General features: G+C 36.8%; 1 protein-coding gene across 9 annotated transcripts in view; it reads left to right on the top strand.

The window, feature by feature from the left end:
• DENND1A (DENN domain containing 1A) overlaps positions 1–21,440 on the top strand; it is a 192,089-nt gene that overhangs the window by 13,152 nt on the left and 157,497 nt on the right. For all 9 annotated transcript variants that reach the window (XM_065695816.1, XM_065695810.1, XM_065695809.1 and 6 more), the window contains exon 3: positions 19,991–20,034. In XM_065695816.1, the coding sequence (XP_065551888.1) occupies positions 19,991–20,034 (44 nt within the window). The remainder of the gene's footprint in view (positions 1–19,990; positions 20,035–21,440) is intronic.

Below are 21,440 nucleotides of genomic sequence, written 5' to 3'. Positions count from 1 at the left end.
TTCCTGTTGAACGTGTGCTGTAATTGAGGTACGTCAAGTTTTCCTGTCCTATCTTTACAGTATTGTGTTGCTCCAATGAACTTCCTATAGCGGGAGTGAAAAAGTAACCAAATCTAACTGGATAGGCAGTATTTGGGAATTCTAATTCTCCTAAGCTGCTGCTTTGTTTCTCTGTTTCCATTTGATTGCTTTTCTTCTACGTACAAACAAGATGGAAGATTTTCACAAAGAACTTACTGGGACTGCAGTGTCCAGATCAAGGAAGTAGCGTTGGCTGAACTGTGTCCTTTGAAGACAATTCACAGCTTGGCTTTTACAGTATAAAGGAAACATATAAATCAGTTTGAAGAGAAACTCACTTTATGAAAAGATACTAGAATTTGTCATGTTCCAAGTAATCACAGATTTTATCTACCTCATTTTCAGGTATGTTCTTAGCTGATGATACTGGATTTAATAAAACCCCCAAATGTTAATATCAAGTATAATTGAATGTTCTTCCATTTCTGCAAGTTATTTTGTGGGAAGAGATCTGCTTGTTCTTTTTGCTTCATGCTTTAACCACCTCTGTCTACAGTCTTTTCTATTTCACAAGTATTTACTAATCTGCACTATATTGCTACTGCTGGCACTGTTTAACTAGACAGAAAAATTCAGCACAGAAAGTCTCACTCACAAGACTTTAAACTCTTTTGTTGATTTATATTTTTTTAAAGGAGCTTGACATCTTCATCAAGTTCACAGTGGGCCTGCTTTGTTTGCTTTCTCTTGAATGCTTGATAAGATTTTTTTCTTCTATTGTTTTGTGCAGCAAGGACAGAACTTGCCATGGCTGAGGTGGTTTTTTTGTAAATCCACAATATGGTCATTGTCTGCTGCTGAATAATTGTGACTGCTTTTTGTACAACCAGAACTAAGGCTTTGGCTGTGAACAGATTCCTTCTTAGCGTGAAAAGAGACTAATCCATGTAAATACAGCCCCAAAATAAAGCTTTACAGAAAAAGGGAAAGGCTGCTAAGCAGGAGGGCAGAGGTCAGCAATTTAACCTTTAACCTAACAAATAAGAAGCATGAAAGTTCCCGAATTGGTTTACAAAGGCAAGCTCCTGTGATCTGTCAGTTTTTCTTTTCATGATAGAGTTGGGTGAGAAAACTGACTGACAGCTAGTGCCTTTTTAACTGCAGGTTGAAATTAACTGCTAAACTGAAACTTTTTTAGGGCGCTTTTTTAGTGGTTTTAACGAATTACTTCCATTCACCAGCTATACTTAAAATTTTTCTTGAATTTACAGAGCAGTTGGAGTGGTGGTTCTTTTAAAGAGTTCTTGAGAGACTCGATTTAGATACCAAATACTGAAACATTTAATATTTCAGCATTTGAAGCATTTAAGAATTTGATGAAGCACTTGTTGCGATTAACTCTCCGTTAATGTGCTCCTTTAAGAGCAGAGCTGTTATTCGAAGAACTGCAAACAGATTGTACTTTGAATAGGGTCAAAAAGTTATTGAAGGGTGTGTGTGCGACTGACTTTATTTAAGGGAGTAGTTTTAACTTCAGTTCATTCTCAGTCACAAGAATTTCCAAGGTGGTTTGTTTTGATTGTCTTTATTTAATCACAACAGGTAATTTCATTAATGAGTGTTAACTTTTGCTTACAGCTTAATGCATCTGCAATCAGCTGTTAATCGAGAGAGAGACATTTCTGTAAAGAACTTTAATTAGAGTGTCATTCAGATGACAAAGAAACAAAGTAGTAATGACTTTAAAGTAGACTCCTGTAGGTTAAGAATAGTGGTTTTGGGGGGTTTTGTAAGCACTGTTCTAGAAATGACTGACAGTTGGTCCATCCACAGTTGTACTGATACTCCCTATTAGTGTTTCTAATAGAAATACTGGAGTTTAGAAATTGTGTCTGTGTTCAGGCTGTTAACATTCAGGTTGGTAATTCTACCTAGAGCACTACTTTAAGTTTGATGTGCAAGCAGAGCAAATTTGGTAAAGCAAAAGATGACCTAGATCTATTTTTATTACTGGCTCTTTTTGTAGAGGTAGTTCCTCGCAAAAAGAGAATGTAAACTCTAATTCAAAAAGAGACCTATCAGAATGCCTGAGGCAGTATTGGTCTGCTTCTCTTTGGTGTGATATTTTATTGTCATGAACAAAAAGAGACATTGTCAGGTTTTCTTGTGGGTTTTTGTTGTTGGTTTTGGTTTTTGTTGGGTGTTACTTGTTGGGGTTTTTGGTTCATTATCTGTGAACAAGGTGTATCTCCTGCTCTCCACTGGATTCTGTCTTTGGATAGAGTGGTGAGGGAATGCTTCTGAACCCTGACGGAGGAGTAGAGAGGATTTTGGCCTTGCTGAAACTGCCAGGGTTTGGTAACATGTCAAAATTCCAGATGCTAACAGACTGTTGGCTCTTGGGAAGGTGATTTGTATGCCTTGTTTTTAGATAGAAACAGCTTTTGATAGATTTTTAAAATAGGATTTATTTGATGGAAGAGTGGGGTAGAAACCGAGGAAGTTGATCTGCAATATTAAGGATGATAACCTTGAATGGCGGGGTGGGAACAAAAAGCTGGCTGTGATAATCAGCTATCTGGAATGGGTTAAAGTCTGGGTAGTTCATTTGTTTACCCTTCCTTGGGGATTAAAAAAAATCCCAGCAACAACAAAACAGAGAAAAAACCAAAGCCCACCAAACAACCAAAACCTCAAAACACCCAATATTTAAAGTTGGTTGTGATTTTTGTGAACTCTTTCCTGTCTGGCTATTGGTGAATGTTTTCTAATTGATCAACTAACAAGTAAAATCAAGTGATGTATACTCTCAAATAAGAGTCAAATAATACAAGACTGTATAGAAGCGCCCTGTAGAACATCATAATCTGGGTGGAAAACACCAGTTAAAGATGAGGAGCAGGAATGAAGAGTCCTATTTACTGTGCCAAAAATGTGTGGTCTGCCCCAGACTTCGTCAACTATTACAGTATATACACATAGGGAAGGAACGGGGGAAAAAGAACCCCAGAACTTCCAGTGAGTACCTTTAAGGTTGTATCTTGGATACTGTAACCAAAAGAATTTTCACACTTAGAATTTGTGCTAGGGTTTGAAATGGTGGTAAAATGAAATACATTCATAACTCCCACTGCATTCTACTGGGATTAACTGAATCCCATCTTTAGTTTCTTTGAAAGGTCCTTTACATTGAAATTACACGAGTATAAATAGTGGTAACATTACCTTTTAAAAAAATTTATTCTTACATTATTTTGCCTCTTAAGTAGTTACTCTTCACTTATGTGTAGTTGACTGTAAGATACTTTTGAAATCTTCTGTTCCAAAGATTGTAAAAGCGGATCATCAGTCTGTGGAAAAACACCTATCAAAAACAATTAATAGACCCAAATCCATTGCTAAGATGTGAAGACACAACAGCTGATGTAAGTAGCACAGTGTAGGTGGACAGTAGAATCACACTTTTGACTTTTTATATTTAAAAACTTTCTGTGTAACTTAATGTTACTTAAATCATGTGGTTTATCTTTTTGAAGATACTGTACTAAGACGGTGCAAGTAGGGAAAGATACCGGGATATGAGAAACAGCTCAGAACTGAAATTAGCTTATGCTGTCTGTTCAGTAGAGAAGAGATGGTAGAACAGAACTGGCCTGTTGTGAAAGGCAGGATCAAATTGTAATAAAACATGGCAGAGTGGAAAAAACCCCCACCTTCACTCCCCAGACCAAATCACAAACCCCCAAACTTACCTTTGTGTTAAGTGCGAGATTTTCTTCTAAAGTTACTCCTCACTTGAAGCTAAAGCAGTGTCTGGTTTTCGCTGATAATTGCCTGTTGATCATTCACTCAGTTTAATTTGAAGAGGAGTTTATCAAACATATTAAAAGATTTAAAAGGGTAAACGTTTATTAAAGCTATAGCCTATGTCCACAAATGCATTAAAATTAATACTTACAATAAGCACAGACTAATATGTTGATCTTGTCTCATCTCATTTTATCTAGAGGTAATATTCACACATGGAAAAATCTTATAGATGTGTTTATTTTGCCTCATTGTGATTAATGTTCTGCTACACTAAAGATAATGTTATATTTGTCCTGTGTATTTGTTGCTTTTACTTGATGGCTTAAATGCCTCCTGTTTGTGATCATAAGCTTTTGTATACAGTAGTGTTAAATACTGTTTTGATTATGGTTTTGGGAAATTTACTTGTAAATTATTCACTACAATACACTGCAGTGTATTGTATCATAGGTTGTAACACTGATGGAATCATGGATTCCATCATGGATTCAATCATGGATTCCATCAGTACTGTGTAATTCAGTAGCTCTTAAAGATATTTTCTGCTGGAGAGAATTAGTGTGCTAAAGCAGAAGTATTTGGCCTTGTGTGTACCTTGGCAGTATTTGCAAACAAAACAAGATGCAGTGAGTAAATAAAATTATTTAACTTGCTCAGTGTTTTATTCTTTAATGAACTGTAGAGATAAAAAGTAGCAGAATCTCACGATTTGCCATCTTTCTTGCATGGAGACTGCAAAAAGCATGTTTTGTTGCACTTCCAGATACCAAATGTGGTATCCAGTAATGCGGTAATTAGAGCACTTTTCATTTTGATGTGTTCATTGATTGTTTTGCTTTACCCTGGGTATGGGCTTAGGTCCTTCACTAAATCATCTTGAAGCAATTCTGTATCTGGACCAAACCCTTAGAATACAGTGGATATCAATCACATAGACAATTAAAATTGAGTATTGACATGTTTTTAAAATAGTCATACATCTCAATTTTGTTTATCTCAAAGTTTTAAAAACCTAATGACCTCATTGCAGCCTGACTATAATTACCATGTTTAAACTTCTCTGCATTTTTTAGTTTAAACAGCCTTTGTGTTTTTTTCTTCTTTTTTTTTTAAACCAAAAGAAAATTAATGAGAAGAGACAAAGAGACATCAAAGAGGTTTTCCTTCTGATTGCAGTGTTAGAAGTTTTGCCTGAAAATAGGTTACATTTCTTCTGTTTTCAGCTGAATCCTCATTAACTTTACATTTTAATGATGTCCAGAGCAAATTATACGATTATGGTAGATGCCTTAAAGGGAAGCTTAAAGGACACCTTTTTAATGTTTGTTTCTTTATTGGCGGCAGTATTTGCACCAGTATTATAAACAACATTAGAATGCTAAAAGTAATCTCCAAACATATCAGAAATATCTTCCATTTTTGCCATATATCTGGTATAAGTATCTTTAATATTTAACACAAGTGGAGCATGTTAGGGGGATATCTTCATCTTTGTAGAAGAAAAATGTAAATCATGTTCTTTGAAAGAGTTTACAAATTACTTCTGCATCTTATAATCAGCTTAATTTATAATGATAAAATAAAATGGAGACAGATGATGCAACAAAGTCTCCGAGTTGTTTTATTTTCTCGCACCTTCAGTGGAGAAGATGAAATGTTAATAAAGTGTTAGTCTGTATTTTTACAATTATATAAAAAATTATTGGTGGAATTTCAGTTTTTTCCATTTAAGGGAATACTGATAGCAACAGTTCTGTGTTCTCATGTAGTCTCCTACTAAAAAATAAGATTATATAATCATGTTATATTAAATACAGTAACAGAACTTGTATTTGGTACACCTTCAACAGGGCTAACCAAACCTGGCAATAGCTTGAATGGAATCGTTCCTCGTATGTTCTAGACTCTGAATTCCTGAGTGAATGACTGTCTGCTGTAGTGGTACCCAAAGTTTGGTGTTGCTGCTCATCTGCAGGTCTGTGTTCTGTATCTGAGTGGAGCTGTACTTGTATATGGTCATCTGTTATAAGATGTTCTGGGGAGCTCACATTTGTAGTCATGACTATCAGAATAATCCTTTTTGTCCTGAGAACTCCATACAACTTTATGATCTGCTCTTCCACTGAAATTTGTGTGGTGTTTCAGTGTCTTGCTATGCATATACAGAGCTCTTGCGTAAGTAAAATTTCTCTTTCATTTTGAGTTAAAATAAATTTTTCCTAGTATTGCCTGGTTGGCTTCTTCATCCTTGATTTAGACTATGTTCATGGAAGCATTTGATGTCATAGAATCATAGAATAGTTAGGGTTGGAAAGGACCTCAAGATCATCTAGTTCCAACCCCCCTGCCATAGGCAGGGACATCTCACACTAAACCATCCCACCCAAGGCTTCATCCAACCTGGCCTTGAACACTGCCAGGGATGGAGCACTCACAACCCCCCTGGGCAACCCATTCCAGTGCCTCACCACCCTAACAGGAAAGAATTTCCTCCTTATATCCAATCTAAACTTCCCCTGTTTAAGTTTTAACACATTACCCATTGTCCTGTTACTACAGTCCCTGATGAAGAGACCCTCCCCAGCATCCCTATAGGCCCCTTTCAGGTACTGGAAGGCTGCTATGAGGTCTCCACGCAGCCTTCTCTTCTCCAGGCTGAACAGCCCCAACTTCCTCAGCCTATCATTAATAAATAATTAAATAATGTAAGAATCACTAGACAAATAGAAAACTGAACCTTTCCATTTCAAACTGAAAACCTTTCCATTTCAGTATGATTTTTACATAGTCTTTTTTATATCAGTACATTTTCTGTGGAAAGTGTTCAGAAATTTAAATGGTCACAATTGCCTGGGACTTGTGGCAGACCCAAAATGTGCCTCCAGTTTGGGGTGCCTCAGATGAGTCTTTGTTAGGAAAAGGTTTTAAGTCTTTCAAACCTTTGGCACTCGAAAACAGCTTTCAAAAGTGGTGGTTTAAGTTCTCAGTTTAGCTTCAGTCTTTTAGCTTTGATGCCTTCTAATGTAACTTTAGTTTTAAGAAAAAAGAAAAAAGTTGAGTGCAGTTCCCTACTTCTTTCTCACCTTTATTTTGTAATTACTGGAAAATTTACAGTAACCTAATCTTTAGTTGAAATGAATAATAAAAATACTGATTCATAAGCTGTAGCTGGCAGAAGATGTATTACACTATTCTTATTTACTTGGCATGCAGGATTTTGTATAGACTCATGCTAGCACTAAAACCCTGAAACGTTCTTCCTGGTAACTTATTCCTCAAGTATTTGCGGTGTGGCTATTTCCAGTTCGTTCTGTGTTAATGATAGTGCAAGGTTGCAACATTCCAATCATTCGTACTCCTGTCCTCCCTTTCTCATATGGGTTTCTTTGCTCAGGGGTTTTGCCTTATTCCTTTTGCTTTGTTGTGGTCAATTCAGTCAGTATAATAGCAAAGGCATTGCCTTTTTTTTTTTTTTTTTCCTTTAAGAAAGAGTTATGTTGGAGATATACTATAACAGAGAGAAGAGCTATTTATGTCCCAAGCTATTGATTTTTAATTAACGTTGCCTGGACTCATACATGTTGGCAGAATTGCTAACAGCTTGTGGCATTTTTTTAATTCACATCTTCTTTTTGGGTATTTTGACAGTGTCATTCATATCTCATGAAAAAAGTACCTTGTCAGGTTAAATGTGTTAAAACACCGAGGAAGAAAAAAAAAAAGGAAAAAAGGAGAGAATGGAACATAGGGCTGCCTAGAAACCTTGATCCATTGCCAAAGTATTTAAACAATTTAGTGTTTTGGTTTTCTAGCTCCAAGCTGCTTCTCAAATCCCTTGCTAATTAATCCAGTTAATTCTTTGTAGACTAACTGTATGCAGGGCTTTTTCTTGTGCTTCTATCACTGAGAACCCTGTTTTGTTTGAAGCAAACCTAAGCTCTGTTATAAAGGTTGTAGTAATAAAGTGAGTACTTGCAGATGTAAATACAGTGTTTTGAGCCTTTTTAAAAGGAGTTGTGTTTGTGTGTGTAACTTCTAATTTAATCTTTCAGGTTTAAAAATTTAGCGTATATGCTTGTGTAAAACGAAGGAGGGAACTTTGGCATTAAAGAAAAGGTTATGGAACAATTTTGCCATGAAGTATAAGTGTTGCGATACTATAATTGTTGAAAAATAAGCATTATCAGTAAGTAAATTATTTAAATGCTGTTCACTTCTGTACTACAAAACAGACTATTTGATATAGGGCAAATACGAGAGTTGAACAGGAAAGACAGTTTTTAGAAATGACCTGTTGATACTTAGAATTCTTTTAATGAGAGTACAACAGGGTTATGAATTCAGAAGTGCAAAAAGCAACAAAGAAGCAGAAAGCTTAGAAGCCCAATTAGGCCTGGTATGAGATAATGAGAAATGAGTGTACGCTTCTCAAGGTATGCTTCTCTGATGAAAGCCTCCTCAGATCTGGAGCTTACTTCCAGTTTTTAGGATTTGTTGAAAACTGCTTCCCTCATCATTCTGCTTATCAGTGCTTGGCATAGGATTGTGTGCAATGGTATGAGTGTAGCTCTAGCTTTCAGTGATGTTTCTACCAAGTACTGTGGGAAGATCTCAGAACTAGGCTAGTCCACTGTCCCAGAAGCATCTTGATAGCTGGATATGTGCTGTCATACATCTTGGAGATTTAGAATACCTTAAAGTGTTCCTAGTGCATTTCTATTTTTGCAGTTTAAAATCCTTTTGATACCCTTGCCTTTTCTACAGTAGCAAAAGATTGTTAATTTTTTTCTGTGAAATGATAACATTTCTTGTCTAGTTGCACTGAGTATGAGCAAGCTCCTCTTTATATAAAACAAATTATTCTTCAAGCTGATAGCACTTATTTAAATGTGCTAAACTTGGTTTAGACCTATTTATTATAGCATCACACATGGCATAAAGTGAGTGTTGTTAACAGCATCTGAAAGCATTGCAGATATGAAGCAGGTCAGTACTGCAAGTGTAGATATACCCACCATTCTCTTGCGGTGCTTGATGCTCTCTAGTTAATGAACTTTACTCCAGAAGGCAGAAGTCATTCTGAGTAGCTGAGCACTCAGTGATTTTCTTTCTTTCATCTCGTGGTCATTAGCTACATGAGGTGTGTTTTGCCACGTTAAGACCACCTTCCCTTCACCCCCACAAAGGTTTTGAACTCTGTTCAAGAGGTTCAACTTCTGTCATCAACACATCTGACTCCACAGAAACTTTGTTTTGCAGGAGAGTATATTGAATGCTTTTCCTGTTTTTACAAGCTTTCATCTAATGCAGCACCTCAGTGATGCTGCAGCCATAGCCGAGGCTCAATGTGACCAATTTTAGTGTCTATTTTTTAACTTGCTTTCAGCATACTGGCTCTTGCAAATATTATTTCCTATTTTAATAGAATGGACAGTACTAATATGACTAAGTTGAGATGGGCATGTTGAAACGCCTGAAGCTGAAACAAGAAGGTAACATTGAGTACTGAAGTGTGCAAGGCTAATTTCTGAAGTGTATCAACAAAATAATCATTGCTGTCTTCTATATGTGATCTCAAACACCTTAAATCTTAGGACTGAGTTTCAGGTAGGATCATTTAATACCAAAGATTTCTGTAGTTGTAGATGCGCTAAGCCTGAAGCTCGTTGTAGAAACCGCAACAGTAGTGTTACTCTTTATAGTAATGCCTCCTAGAAAATGATGGCTATGTTTGGTAGTTTTTTGTTGCTCATAAAACCTATATGAATCAGACTCATTGTATGATAGATATGTTTTACTATACATTCCAAAAAACACTTATGTTAACATTTCCATTAAAGAAAGCAACAGAATTAAGAATGTGATTTTCACTTTCCTGTGTCAAAGATTTCATCTTTGATAGAATCTGTTTTTTTTTTTCTCCTGTTTCAATGCCATTTGAATAACTAAAGCATCCTGCAATAGACAGGGATGCAATAATAGAAATTTTGAAGCCATCAAACCCAAAAATGCTTCCAAAGAGCTTGTTTGCTATAGAATCTTGTATAGCTGTGTGAGGAGATTCCCGTAGGAGGTGGTGTTTGTGCAGATCAATAACGCAGAGCAGTGTGACTGGGAGCTTGTGGTACTCTACTGAAGTAACACCTGGGAACTTTGAAACTGAAAACAATTTGAGACTATCAATATTGGAAGTATGAAAGTAAGGTCAGAGTTTTAAACATTACAAAGTTACATAGCTTGAGGCTTAGAAATCAGTATTCACTGTTGCGTGTTTAACAAAGAACGTATTCTCTGTGTAGTTCAGGCAATTATACAACTGCTGAAAACTGAAGAGTAGGGTTGTGGGGTTTTTCTTTATTCGTACAACACTTCAAGAACTTATGGTTGGGTTAGAACACTTTTGTTCCAAGTGCTGTTTGAGTCAGTTCAGATTAAACCTGAAATGTGACGGTCCATATAACAATGGCTGTATTTCTGCAGTACTTGTATGTATGTGCCTAATAACATGTCTGTCTGAATTTATTATGATTGGCGAATTCTGGAAAGAGATAAAAAAAGTTAGATGATTGCAAAGTGTTCTGTAGTACATGGAAAACAGGTTATTAGCAAATTAAAATGGCATTAATAGCATTAAAATGAAAAACAAAAGTGGTGAAAATAAAGCTGTTTGGAAAATGTTTCTAAAACTGAAAGTGTTTTCTAGCAAAGAAAACCTGGCGCTATGTTGGAAAATATGATTTGTTTTCGTTAGGTTTCATAATGTAGTTGAGTGATTGCCATGGCCACATTGTGGTTTTAAATGAGCTCCCTGTAATATAGTATTTCTAAAAAGCAATATGACATTGAAATGTTATTCCTGGCTTTCTTCAAAACAACAAACAGCATTAAAAATGATCGGGTTGACACAGGAAAGTAGAAAACGTGACAGTGTGTAAAAAATTTATCTTAAAATTAATTGAAGAAGGATTTTTTTTTTTTTTGAATGAAGGTGCTTATTCATATCCTAGTGTTAGGTACGAGTTCGTTTGGCAATAAACTCTAATTTTATCAAATATGAATCTTTTATTTTTGCTGTAAAAAGTGAGCTTAGAGAAATTGTTTTGGGCTACATACAAGTGAGCCTTCAGCAGAAGCAGTAATCTCGGGAAAGCAGATAGGCATACATAAGCAATTTGAAATACATGTCTTGTAAATATTAAAGGGGGTGACTGTTTCTTGTAAAAATGTCAAAACTCTGGTTGCTTTGGTCTTATCTTGAGTAACTTGAGGAATTTGCATTCTGGAAATAGAAGTGAAATTGGCAGATTTACACAGTCACCGCTTGTGCCTCGTATTGTTAAGCTCCGGATGATGCACTGACTCTGGAGTAATTTTTGCTGCATACTAGCTGCATGTGATGAAGGTCTGTTTTATTTTTCTACCTCTGTTGCTTCTGAGACTTGAGCAATCTTATCTTGTAAATCCTACCCTGTGTGGCATTGGCATTTCCAGATTGTCACGTTTAAGTCGTAGCAATGAAATATTAGTTAACTGTTTCTTTCATATTTGCAGGCCAAGAAGGGCTTGCCAGCTGCTGTTGAAGTGAAGAGGCTGTCACCAGGCAACTCTGCTGTCTCAAATATAAATACAAAGAGGCAGAAGAGAAACAAATTCAGTATTCATGGCCTGAGCACTTGAAAAACATATCTCTATTAAATTTATAGAGTGGTGAAAAGGTTATGAGAAAAAAATTATACTGATCAAACACATGTATGTTAAAAAAAATATTAAACCCCAAAAAGCTTCCTTAAAGTGGCTGTTTCTGTTCAGTTTCTATGTTTGAACTCTTTTGTACAGTTATTACAGGCAGCCTGTAAAATGTTTCAAGACACTTTGTATTTAATTTTGTAAACCAGGCTTTGTGGATTTCTTGCACACTGAAGTGGGATGTTGCCTCATTGTACTTTTTGCAAGTTTTAACTGCTGTGTAATTTGCTGACTAAAATTATGGAGGAGGGGGAAGAATTAATACCATTATCCAGTCAGAATTTGCTCCTTGCAGGGCTCCTGGAGTTTGGCTTAGATTTCCCGCAATACTAAATTTCTGGGTTGTTTGAAGAGCAGATGGTTATGAAGAGAGATATCCCTGTAAGTGCATAGTAAAGCAAACTCAAAAGATTCATCAGCCATGCTTTAATGTGGACTTGAGGTATCACCAAAGTAATTAATTGTTGCATACACAAGATCTGACGACCTCAAATGAAGGTAGGAGAACTATGTAACAAACAAGACTTGAAATAAGTAGTTTTTTGTCTTCTGTTTGTGATTTCTGTTATTTTAGCCTTGGCTCTGTCCTATGAACTCTCTTTTTATAGTTCTAGCTTTAGTTATGTCAGTATCATCAGTTTAAAAAGTAATCTGGACTGAAAGTTTTCTATTCCTGTTTGTAAAGAAATAATAGTGAGTTTTCTGATCACTGAAGACGCCTTATTCTTCCTAATGTCTCCTTATTCTTGCAGTTTTTAATGTTAGTAGAAGAGAAGTTAATCTATGTTGTTCTACAGCTGACTTTTAAAAACTGATTTCTTGGTGTGGATGAAACAAAAGGGCTTAAGGAATTAACATAGAGGCAATTCCCCAGCCATATTGCATATATTGAGCACCCTGTGCTTGCAGCACAACCATTTCACAGCTTCCATTAAAAGAACTGGTAAAGTTTTGGTCAAACCTGGCACCATTCCATGTGAGAATCTAAATAATAGCAGTTCAGGATGGAGCATGTGACCTTATAAAAAGGTCCTAAGTAGTCTGATGCATAACTTTTCCAATATCCTTTTACTTACCGTTTATCAGATCTTGACTCTGACACGTGCATTTTGTTCAATCCACTGCTACTTCATCTGCTCCTATAACAACTTAATGCTGTGGGAGGGGGAACTGATCTTGTTCCTTGGAGGAGAGATGACTGACTTCATACTGCAGAAGAGAATTGAAATAAAATATAAACTGAACTGACTCTTCAGTTTCTTGTGGTTATGTCTGTACAAACATTCAGATCAGAGCTGGCTTCAGTGATTGGGTTTTTGTGGTTTTAGATCTCTGTCATCTGTTTATTTTATGAAACTTTAGCTTTTCAAATAGTATTGAAACCAAAACCAGATTATTTCAAAGTTGGAACTGTGCCAAAGGAAGCTGGAAATACCATTTCTAACTCTACTGCTTTTACGTAGTGGAATGCCCGTGTGATGCTAAATGCCTTTTAAGTGGCAAGCTGGATGGGTCAACAACTTGACATGACACCAAATAACTGATGAGTAGTTGCTAAGAGGAAACTAAAGTAACCTTTCTGTAAAAGGCAATGACTGTTCTTGATATTTTCTTACCCAAGAAGTGAGTGTTGCTCCTATTTTGCGCTTACTGTACTTCATTTTTTTAGCAGGATTGTAAAATGAGTTTAACCAAGACTCCTGTAGATGAAAGGTTGGTTTGGAGTTAGAAGCAAGCTCATACTTAAGGTTTACTCTGAACGGGTCATAAATCTGCTGATAGACTAAAGCATGCACCGGGAAACTGCTGTGAGGAAGTCAGTTGGGAACCCAGCCCATAAGGGCGACTTTGACTTTTGCCCATTCTTGTATTGTGAAGGGTATTGTATTATCTCTGCATATCTCTTTATTCTAGAGAACTGTATATAGCCTTAAGTAAAAAGATAAGTGAGATATATAGCTTAATCTGCCTTATTTTGGAAGGATTTTTAAAATATATATGTATATTGCTGCAAGCTGTCTAGGAAAGTTTTGCTCCTCATTGACCCTCTGGCTCTTGATGTGTTAATAATACAAAAACAATTATGAAAACCATAGTGACTTGCTTAATCTGTTCTGGTTTTCTCCCTTCCTTCCTGTTTTCTATGATGTATATTTTATGTTGCCTTTGCTCTCAGTCATCCCTGCTTTTGGATCACTTTACCGAACTCTGAACAGCATTTTGTGTGAGTTGCAAACCTTAGATTCTGTTTCTAGATTAAACTCCTATGAAAAGCATTTTCATGTTACCAGTGAGGCTTTTGCCACTTGCAGGGCAGACTTCCAAATGCTCTGTTGAGAGAGAGAAGCAAACTTGCAGGTCAGGTTTTTATTGTCAATGGGCTCATTTGAACAGCATCTGTACTTGCAGATTCACTCAGCTGATTCCGCATCATTCACAAAAACTTCACTAACTGGAAATAGTGAGTCAGTGTCCACTTAGCTGTGCCTAACTTGTCAAAATGATGTGGACTATATCCTAGAAATGTAATATTTGTTTGGAATGTGAACTGCTAGGTGAATAGTTTCATTGCATACTATTCACATGTGGGCTGTGGGTTTGAATATTGAACTGCTATGAATGCTGACTGAGCTTATTGATACTTTGGGGTAACTTCAGTTGCATGCATTGTGGTGCTGGCAGGGGCTTTTTGTGTATGACTTTTTAGTGTTTGTTTTTGTTAATACAGTTTGTAAGATACAGAAGTTTCTGTTGTATCTTGGTTGTTTTCTGACTTGTACACTTTTAGAAAGCAGAGTACTTTAAGAAGAAAACTTCAAGTCTTAAAGCTTCACATCCAGAGAAATGAAAATGTTATTCCATACATTTTTTTGTGCCAGAACTTGTTCCGAGCTTTCTTGTCTGTCTTCTTGTGTGTGTAGGTTTTTTCTCTCCCACATTTTCCATTTTCTCCACTCCCCACCACCCTCATCCTTTCTCCCTCCTCCCCCTCCTGCCCCATTCCTTGATGTTCTCTGCATGCCAAATCTGCAGCAGTTTAGGGCCAGCAAAAATGTTCGGCTGTACTGAATACAGGACATCAAGGAGTTTGCAGAGGTTTGGAAAGAAGTCTACATTACTTTTTAGTTGTGCTGCAGAAGTTGCTCTGAATGGAATTCCATTTCATTTAGATGGATTGCAGCTATAAAGGCTTAAAAGAAATGAATAAGGTAAATCATTTAGTTAAAGAGGAAAAATTAAGTAATTTTCACTGTATTTTTCAATTTGGGATTAGTATATCTGAATGATTTGTAGCCAGTATGGATTAAATGGCTGGCTTTAATCAGAAGAAACAGGTTGGTACCTATTGTTTTGTGGGGTTTAGCCTGGGAAGGATTTTCTGATAATTTTTTGAAGAACTTCCCTGGTTTTATAATTCCATACACTTCAAATACAGACCAGTGTGAGTTGCTCTATTTTTAGAAGAAATTAAGCATGCCTCTTTTAAAAGCAAAACTCTTCAACTTATGATGTAAGAAAAGTTGAGTAAAAGGGCAGCATAGTTACACTAATATGCCATTGTAGCATGTTCCCATCCTGTCATCTGGAAAATTAAATCAGGTTACAGCATGGATTAACATCTAGACTTGTGAGGAGGGGAAGGTAGTGTCTTAAATGCCATGAAATTGAACAATGGGATTATACAGTTCACAGCTAATTTCAATATTCTTCTGTATTTGGCTTTTTGTTGAACAAGGTTCTGTAGGGAGAGGCAGTAATAGCTTTCAGAACTTGGAAACATTCACATCTTTAGTAAAATACTAACAATAATAACTTGAGTATGGTTGAGTAATCAATACAGGGCTCTACATAATGTGCATAGATGTGAGGTAGAATCTCTGCTACTAGAAAGAGGAACTAAATGTGTTAGCAGTGGAAACTGTATTCACCCAGTGTGGAATCAGTGGTTTGTTTTATCCATTTGTTGATAGTCTGTAAATGCATGGCAAGGAATCAAAATGCTGCTGTGACAATACCTAAGAGTTTTACTCCTGTATCACTGAGAAACAGCATTATCTTCTCTTATGTCTCTTCAGAATAAAAGATATGATCAGTTACAAAGATTTCACATATTGTTCATAGAATAAGGGGTTCAGTAGTTTCCCTCAAAACCACCTCTTAAAATAGTTGCAAAGGAAACTGCTTCAAAACCAGCCATGTAATTCCCTTTTATATGTGTTTTTCCTCACTGGCCCTCCCTAGAACAGGCTGTTGGTTGTGAGCAATAAGGGCTAGTGGATCTCAAGGCCTTCGGCCAGCCTAGGCCTTGTGGGCAGCAGCTGCATTGTATGGAGCTGTATCCACTGGGGATGAAGTGCCAGGCTGGTAAGTGAATGCACTCTGACTGCAGTGAAGTCACTCATGAATCTTAGGAAATTTATGTGACATGCTATTGGTTTGAAAGCTTTTCAAACTTGAGTGTAAGCATTAGGAATAAAATTGGCTCTTTTCTTAGTACTAGCAGTTTCGTTTTAATTTGTGCTGTGTATGTACTGGACTTGTGCCTGTACAAGATGGGGAGATTGCAGATAAGATGGTGTGTTTTAGCTTTGTTTTGGAAAGCTGTTGTTTGCATACTTTCTGCTTTACACTTGTAACTTACAATTACTGGTGCTATCAACATTAATACATGGTTATTTTCTGGAGAAGTTTGTTGGTGCTTGCTTTAGGCAGAAACTGTGCATATCTTGTCATCTTTGGGAGCTGAAACTACAGAATCAGATGTAATGAAAGGTAAACAGGAGATACTAAGTTACAATCAACATACAAGTTCAACCTGTAGCACAACCTGAGTTCGTGTTTTGGGGTTGGGAAAAGTTTAGTTTGAGAAGCAGCTCCATAATTCATGGGAGCTTCATAATTCATGGTTTTATCTTTGTTGTTAACTTTTACTTTGTTTGTCGGTTTGCAATGTCACCTTTCGCTGACCTCAGCTGAGCTTTTAATGCTTTATGACTTTATAGGTGACTGGTGCAATGGGAAATCTTCAAGCTCTGTTCTTCACTGTAACAATCCAAGAGGTTCGGTAGGATTTTGGTCTTGTCCTTTCCCTTTCTTATGTCAGCACGTAGATTCCACTCTCCTGAACTTGAAAAAAATACTTTACATATTTACTTTGCCTATGGAATATCAAAGTAGGAAAATATTTGAAGATAATTTCATTAGAAAAGCTGTTAAGTACGTAGAATGACAGCATTCACTGTGTTTTGAGACAGTAAGAAACTGCAAAGGGTTTCTTACCGTCTGTAGGAACAGTGGAGCTACAGCTAACTGTTTGCAGGCAGTGTGCAGAACAAATTACTGTTAGTAAAAGTGTTTGAAGTTTTCAAGCTACTTTAGTTTTATAGGCAGAGTTGACAGTCAGTTATGTTCATGTCTTTACCGAGTATTCGTATGAGTGCTGGAGCATATTTTACTGATAGTAGTGGTGCTGCTTAAAGCTGAATTCTGAGTGCTTGGCAGAGCTCCCCTCCTGTATTTCCTCTGTTTATGTGATTCTTGGTTTAGTGAGGGTGCTCCAGCTTCCTGGAACTTCATGTAGTGGCCACAGAGAATTTAAATATAATTGTGAATATATGTAGGTAAGTGTAGTTGAAAACACCTTTCAAATGAACCTTAGGTTAACAGTGAAGAATGGGTAAAGTGATGAAGCTATAATGAGATGTGACACAGTTTCTTTTTCCTTTGTGTAGTGTTTTCCAAATAAAGATACCGAAAGTTTAGTAAATATTCCCAGACCATTTAAAAGCTGAAGTGATGGAGCTGATGCAATGTTAAATATAAAGTACTTGTAAAAACATGAGGAAGTGTGAACAGGTGGCTACCAGGCACGATTTAAAGGTGGTTTTCTCAACTGTAGGGTTCCAGGTTATATGGATTAGACATTCTGATGCTGTTACAAGATGTGTCATCAAAAGTAGACTGTATACAAACTGTATATCCAAACTGTATATTAAAGGCAACTTGGCTTCTGAATGTATCATAACACTGAGAGCCATTTTTTGGATGAAAATATAATTGTAGACTGTGTGCTTTCAGAACACATTCGTCTGGAACCTGTAGAAACTGACTCAAGTGGGGACTCTAATCACAGTCACATCTTTTCCTAAATTACACTATGGCACTATTTAGTCTGTTGAGTGAAATAGTGCTGTCTGTTTGAGGATACCAATTCACCAAAGCCCAGATTCGGGTGTTACCCGTTGCTTGGTCTTGAAAGCAACCATAACTGCTTCAGTTGCTTGAAGTCTGCAGAAGACAGCAACCATCCAGCAAATTCCTTCCTGTCTTCTTACTGAGTGTGTATGTTTTGTTGTCTAATTTTAGAGAGGTAGAAATAATTTATCCTTTATGATGGAGATCAGTAGACAAGCAAAAGTGGAATGGTACTAGTTAAGAGATACAGAAAAGACTATGTAATAGAGAAGTAAAATTCTGTGCTGATTTAATTCCTAATTTCCTTAAAAATGGTAAATGATAAAGTTCTGTGTATTTCAGTATGTGTATGTATATTTATGTAAACCTTGAAAGTAGATGGTCAATAGAAAGCGTAGAGGTGGGGAATGTCAGTGTTGTGTGCCAGGCATCGTTACAGATTTCTAAAGTAATATGTACTTGGATTTGTAAACTTCTTTCATCGATTGGTCTTTTTATGTGAAATCCTGAAAGCTCAGCCTCAGATAGTTAATTCTAAAATACTTAAAAACATACATCATGATAGATGTTGCATACTTTCATCTTACCACTGATACTGTGCCTGCTTTGGTGAAATAGGAAACACTGTTGTCCAGTTAGTTGTTAATTCCACTGTTCAGACTGGTTTGTGTGTTTGGATACTGCTTTGCAGACTTACCTGCATAGAGATTTAAGAATTTTCAAGCAAAGGCTTTAAAAGGTGATCCCTCGCTTTGTATTACTACTTTGTTGCATTAAAGGAGAGGGTTTGCTCATACACGTGTGTAAAATTTGATATATTATGTATGTCTTTGTGTATAATGGTGAAATGTTAAAACTAAGCATCTGATTGTCTGGGAAAAGTTAAGTTCAAAAACTTACATATGTATAGTTTTACTGTATTTCTAATGTAAAAAGAACAGACTTTAATAAAAAGTGCATCTGGTAGCAATGGAATTGCTCATCAACTAATTGATCACTAAAACAAGCTTTGCTGACGAGAAATACAGGGTGGAACTATTCTGAAATAACAGTGTAAGGTGTGTGTGCCCTGAAAATGACTCTTTTTCCCTTCAAGCCTTAGCTACAACAAAGTACAGTGATAATTGAGCAGCAGAGGTGGCATATGCACTGTCACTGCCTAAATAATGATCAGAATTTGTGAAAACAGTGTATCCAGTGAGCCAGGCATGGACAACTGGACCTGTCTGAGCACACAAAGGGTAGAAACTGTTCAGGACACCAGCTGGTTTTTCCATGCATTGCACTTCATTCTGAACTCTTGTGTGATTGTTGTGTCATTTGGGTTTTGTAATTAAAAAAATCATTTGTGGAATGGAGTCTGGCCTTCTCAGCTGCATTCCTTTGAAAAATGGATGGCTTTGAAGAGTTCTGCTTTAAATCGGTTGTCATATAAATAATTTCGATGATGATATTCTGTTGTTTTATGAACATCTCTAATTAAATTTAAGGTAACTTCTCAGGGAATACTACCATGTTATGTATTCTGACAGCCAAAGGAATAAGGACATTGCATCAGTCTTGAATACTTGTTAATCTGAAGCATTTAACGTTTGTTTGCATGATGACAGAGGTTCCAGGGCTCTGTTAATTACCTCTTTCGATTTTAGGATAAGTACTTTTGTTTTCTGGGGAGCACATCTTAACATTTCTATAAAGTAATTCTGAGAGATTTGTAATCTGGTATCACTGGAAACTACCAAGGTTAACCAACACAGTGTTTGTAGCTGGCAAAAGTACTTATCCAATTAAACCCAAAATCTAAGTGCATTTGGTAACCATTTTCTGGTGACAAGCCTCACTGGCAAATTGCAGCCAGAAAGATATTGCACACGGTAACAGCCTAAAGTTCAGTGTAGCACCAGGACATCTCTTATAAAATAACGTATCTATAATGATATATTTATATGTCTGTGTGTACATGCAAACATGCACACATATATTTGTGGTTTCGTGTGTTCTGTGTGTATGCTTTATCTGCAGTTTTTGTCTTTCTGGAGGAGGGTAAAGGGAGAGCCTTGAAAAGTCCTTCCGTGCTCTTATCAACACAGCAGCCTCAGCTGCCCTCCTTGGATCCCCTGCCAGGGTTGCTATCATCTTCTGATCAAATATTAATGTGTGATTCTCTGCTTGCTCACTAATCCAAAGCCAATTAATATTATCTGTCAATTATTTACAGATCCTGAGGTGCGGAGGCAATTCCCAGAGGGCTACAGTGACCAGGTTTGGAATGCGTAATTAATTTTTTACATGACAAAATTTATTTCAGGGTTGTTCAACATATTATTGCTGCTCTTTTTACTGAAAGAGATAAATGCATTCTTAGAAAGAAAAAGAAGCTGTAATTAGGAGCAGAAGGATAAAAACATTTTTACATGTAAAGCAGAAAAGGGAAGAATTTTGGAGCTCATAAGATTGTTTTACAATCTGGGTTTTACAAGGGAACATGAGAGCGGGAAGGAAAATTGATTAATAAATTTCACTTTTTGCCTTTAGGTGCCACAGCCTGCAGTTCATTTGGCAGTCCTCACTTCATTGTCTGAAAGGTTTATAGCTATATTTAACTGGGCACCTGGCATTGCAGCACATTCTAAATATTCTTGCCTGATCATGCAGTCTCTAGTCTGTTTGACAAAGGTGGTTTAGAGATCCGAATATGCAGGTAGAGCACACAGGTATTTATCATTTAGCTTGTGCACAGATTGAATCTGGAATTTTTCACAAGTTCTCTAGCTGTCTTTGAAATTAGCAGCTTGAAGTTGCCTTCTATTTTACTGTGTCTCATTAGATGCGGATTGGGCCGGGGGGCAGAGGTTAGGGAGAGGGGATTATTACTGTGCTGCCTGTAAGTGCTGTTGTTGTTAGTGGTTGGGGTGACTCTGCACTGGGGCTGGGGGCACAAGCTGATTCTTGCACCTTTATTTCTGGGAGGTACTGAAGTTATGGCATTGTGTAACTATTTAATAGAACCGAATTTTGCCTCAGTGAGTCAATGAGTTAGGGTCAGGAGAGCTATTTTATTTTATTTCAGTTCCTTTCCCTCTCATTGTGTTTTCCTGTAATATGCATTTTTGTGGCATTTAGACTAAAGCATTAAACAAGCTATTGGAAGTGATAGCTCATCAGGGCCAGAACAAGTGTTTTCATCTTTGGCTCTAATCACGCGATGCAATGGGACCTTGACCAGGGCTTCTGGCTGCTTTTATGGTAGTAATAATATCTTTTTTCAAAGCAGCTGTTCAACTACCTGACTGCTTTTCACTGTAGTTTATTACTAGGACTTGTTTTACCCATGCAGTGTGGTATGAAACTAAACTTTGGGGCGACTACGTCCTTACTGCCACTGTTGGTCAGTAATTTGTGAATAAATAGGTCCCATAGTTTATATTTACACTATAGACCAACTACTTGTCAGTGCATTATAGCATGTCACATTAGTCATATGTGAACTGGTGGTCCTTCAGAGCTGCTCCAGTCAACTGTGCCCATAATCAAGGTATTACAGGAGAGTCTTGTACATAAAATTGACTTTAACAAATTCTTAACAGTCTTTTTCCTTCTGCTGCAAATGATTGGACTTGCGTAATAGTGCTATGAATATGCAAGACTGCATCAAACTGAGAGGAACC

The sequence above is a fragment of the Lathamus discolor genome, chromosome 15 (assembly GCF_037157495.1).
Source record: "Lathamus discolor isolate bLatDis1 chromosome 15, bLatDis1.hap1, whole genome shotgun sequence".
Lineage (NCBI taxonomy): Eukaryota > Metazoa > Chordata > Aves > Psittaciformes > Psittacidae > Lathamus > Lathamus discolor.
This window is presented reverse-complemented; position numbering and strand designations above follow the sequence as displayed.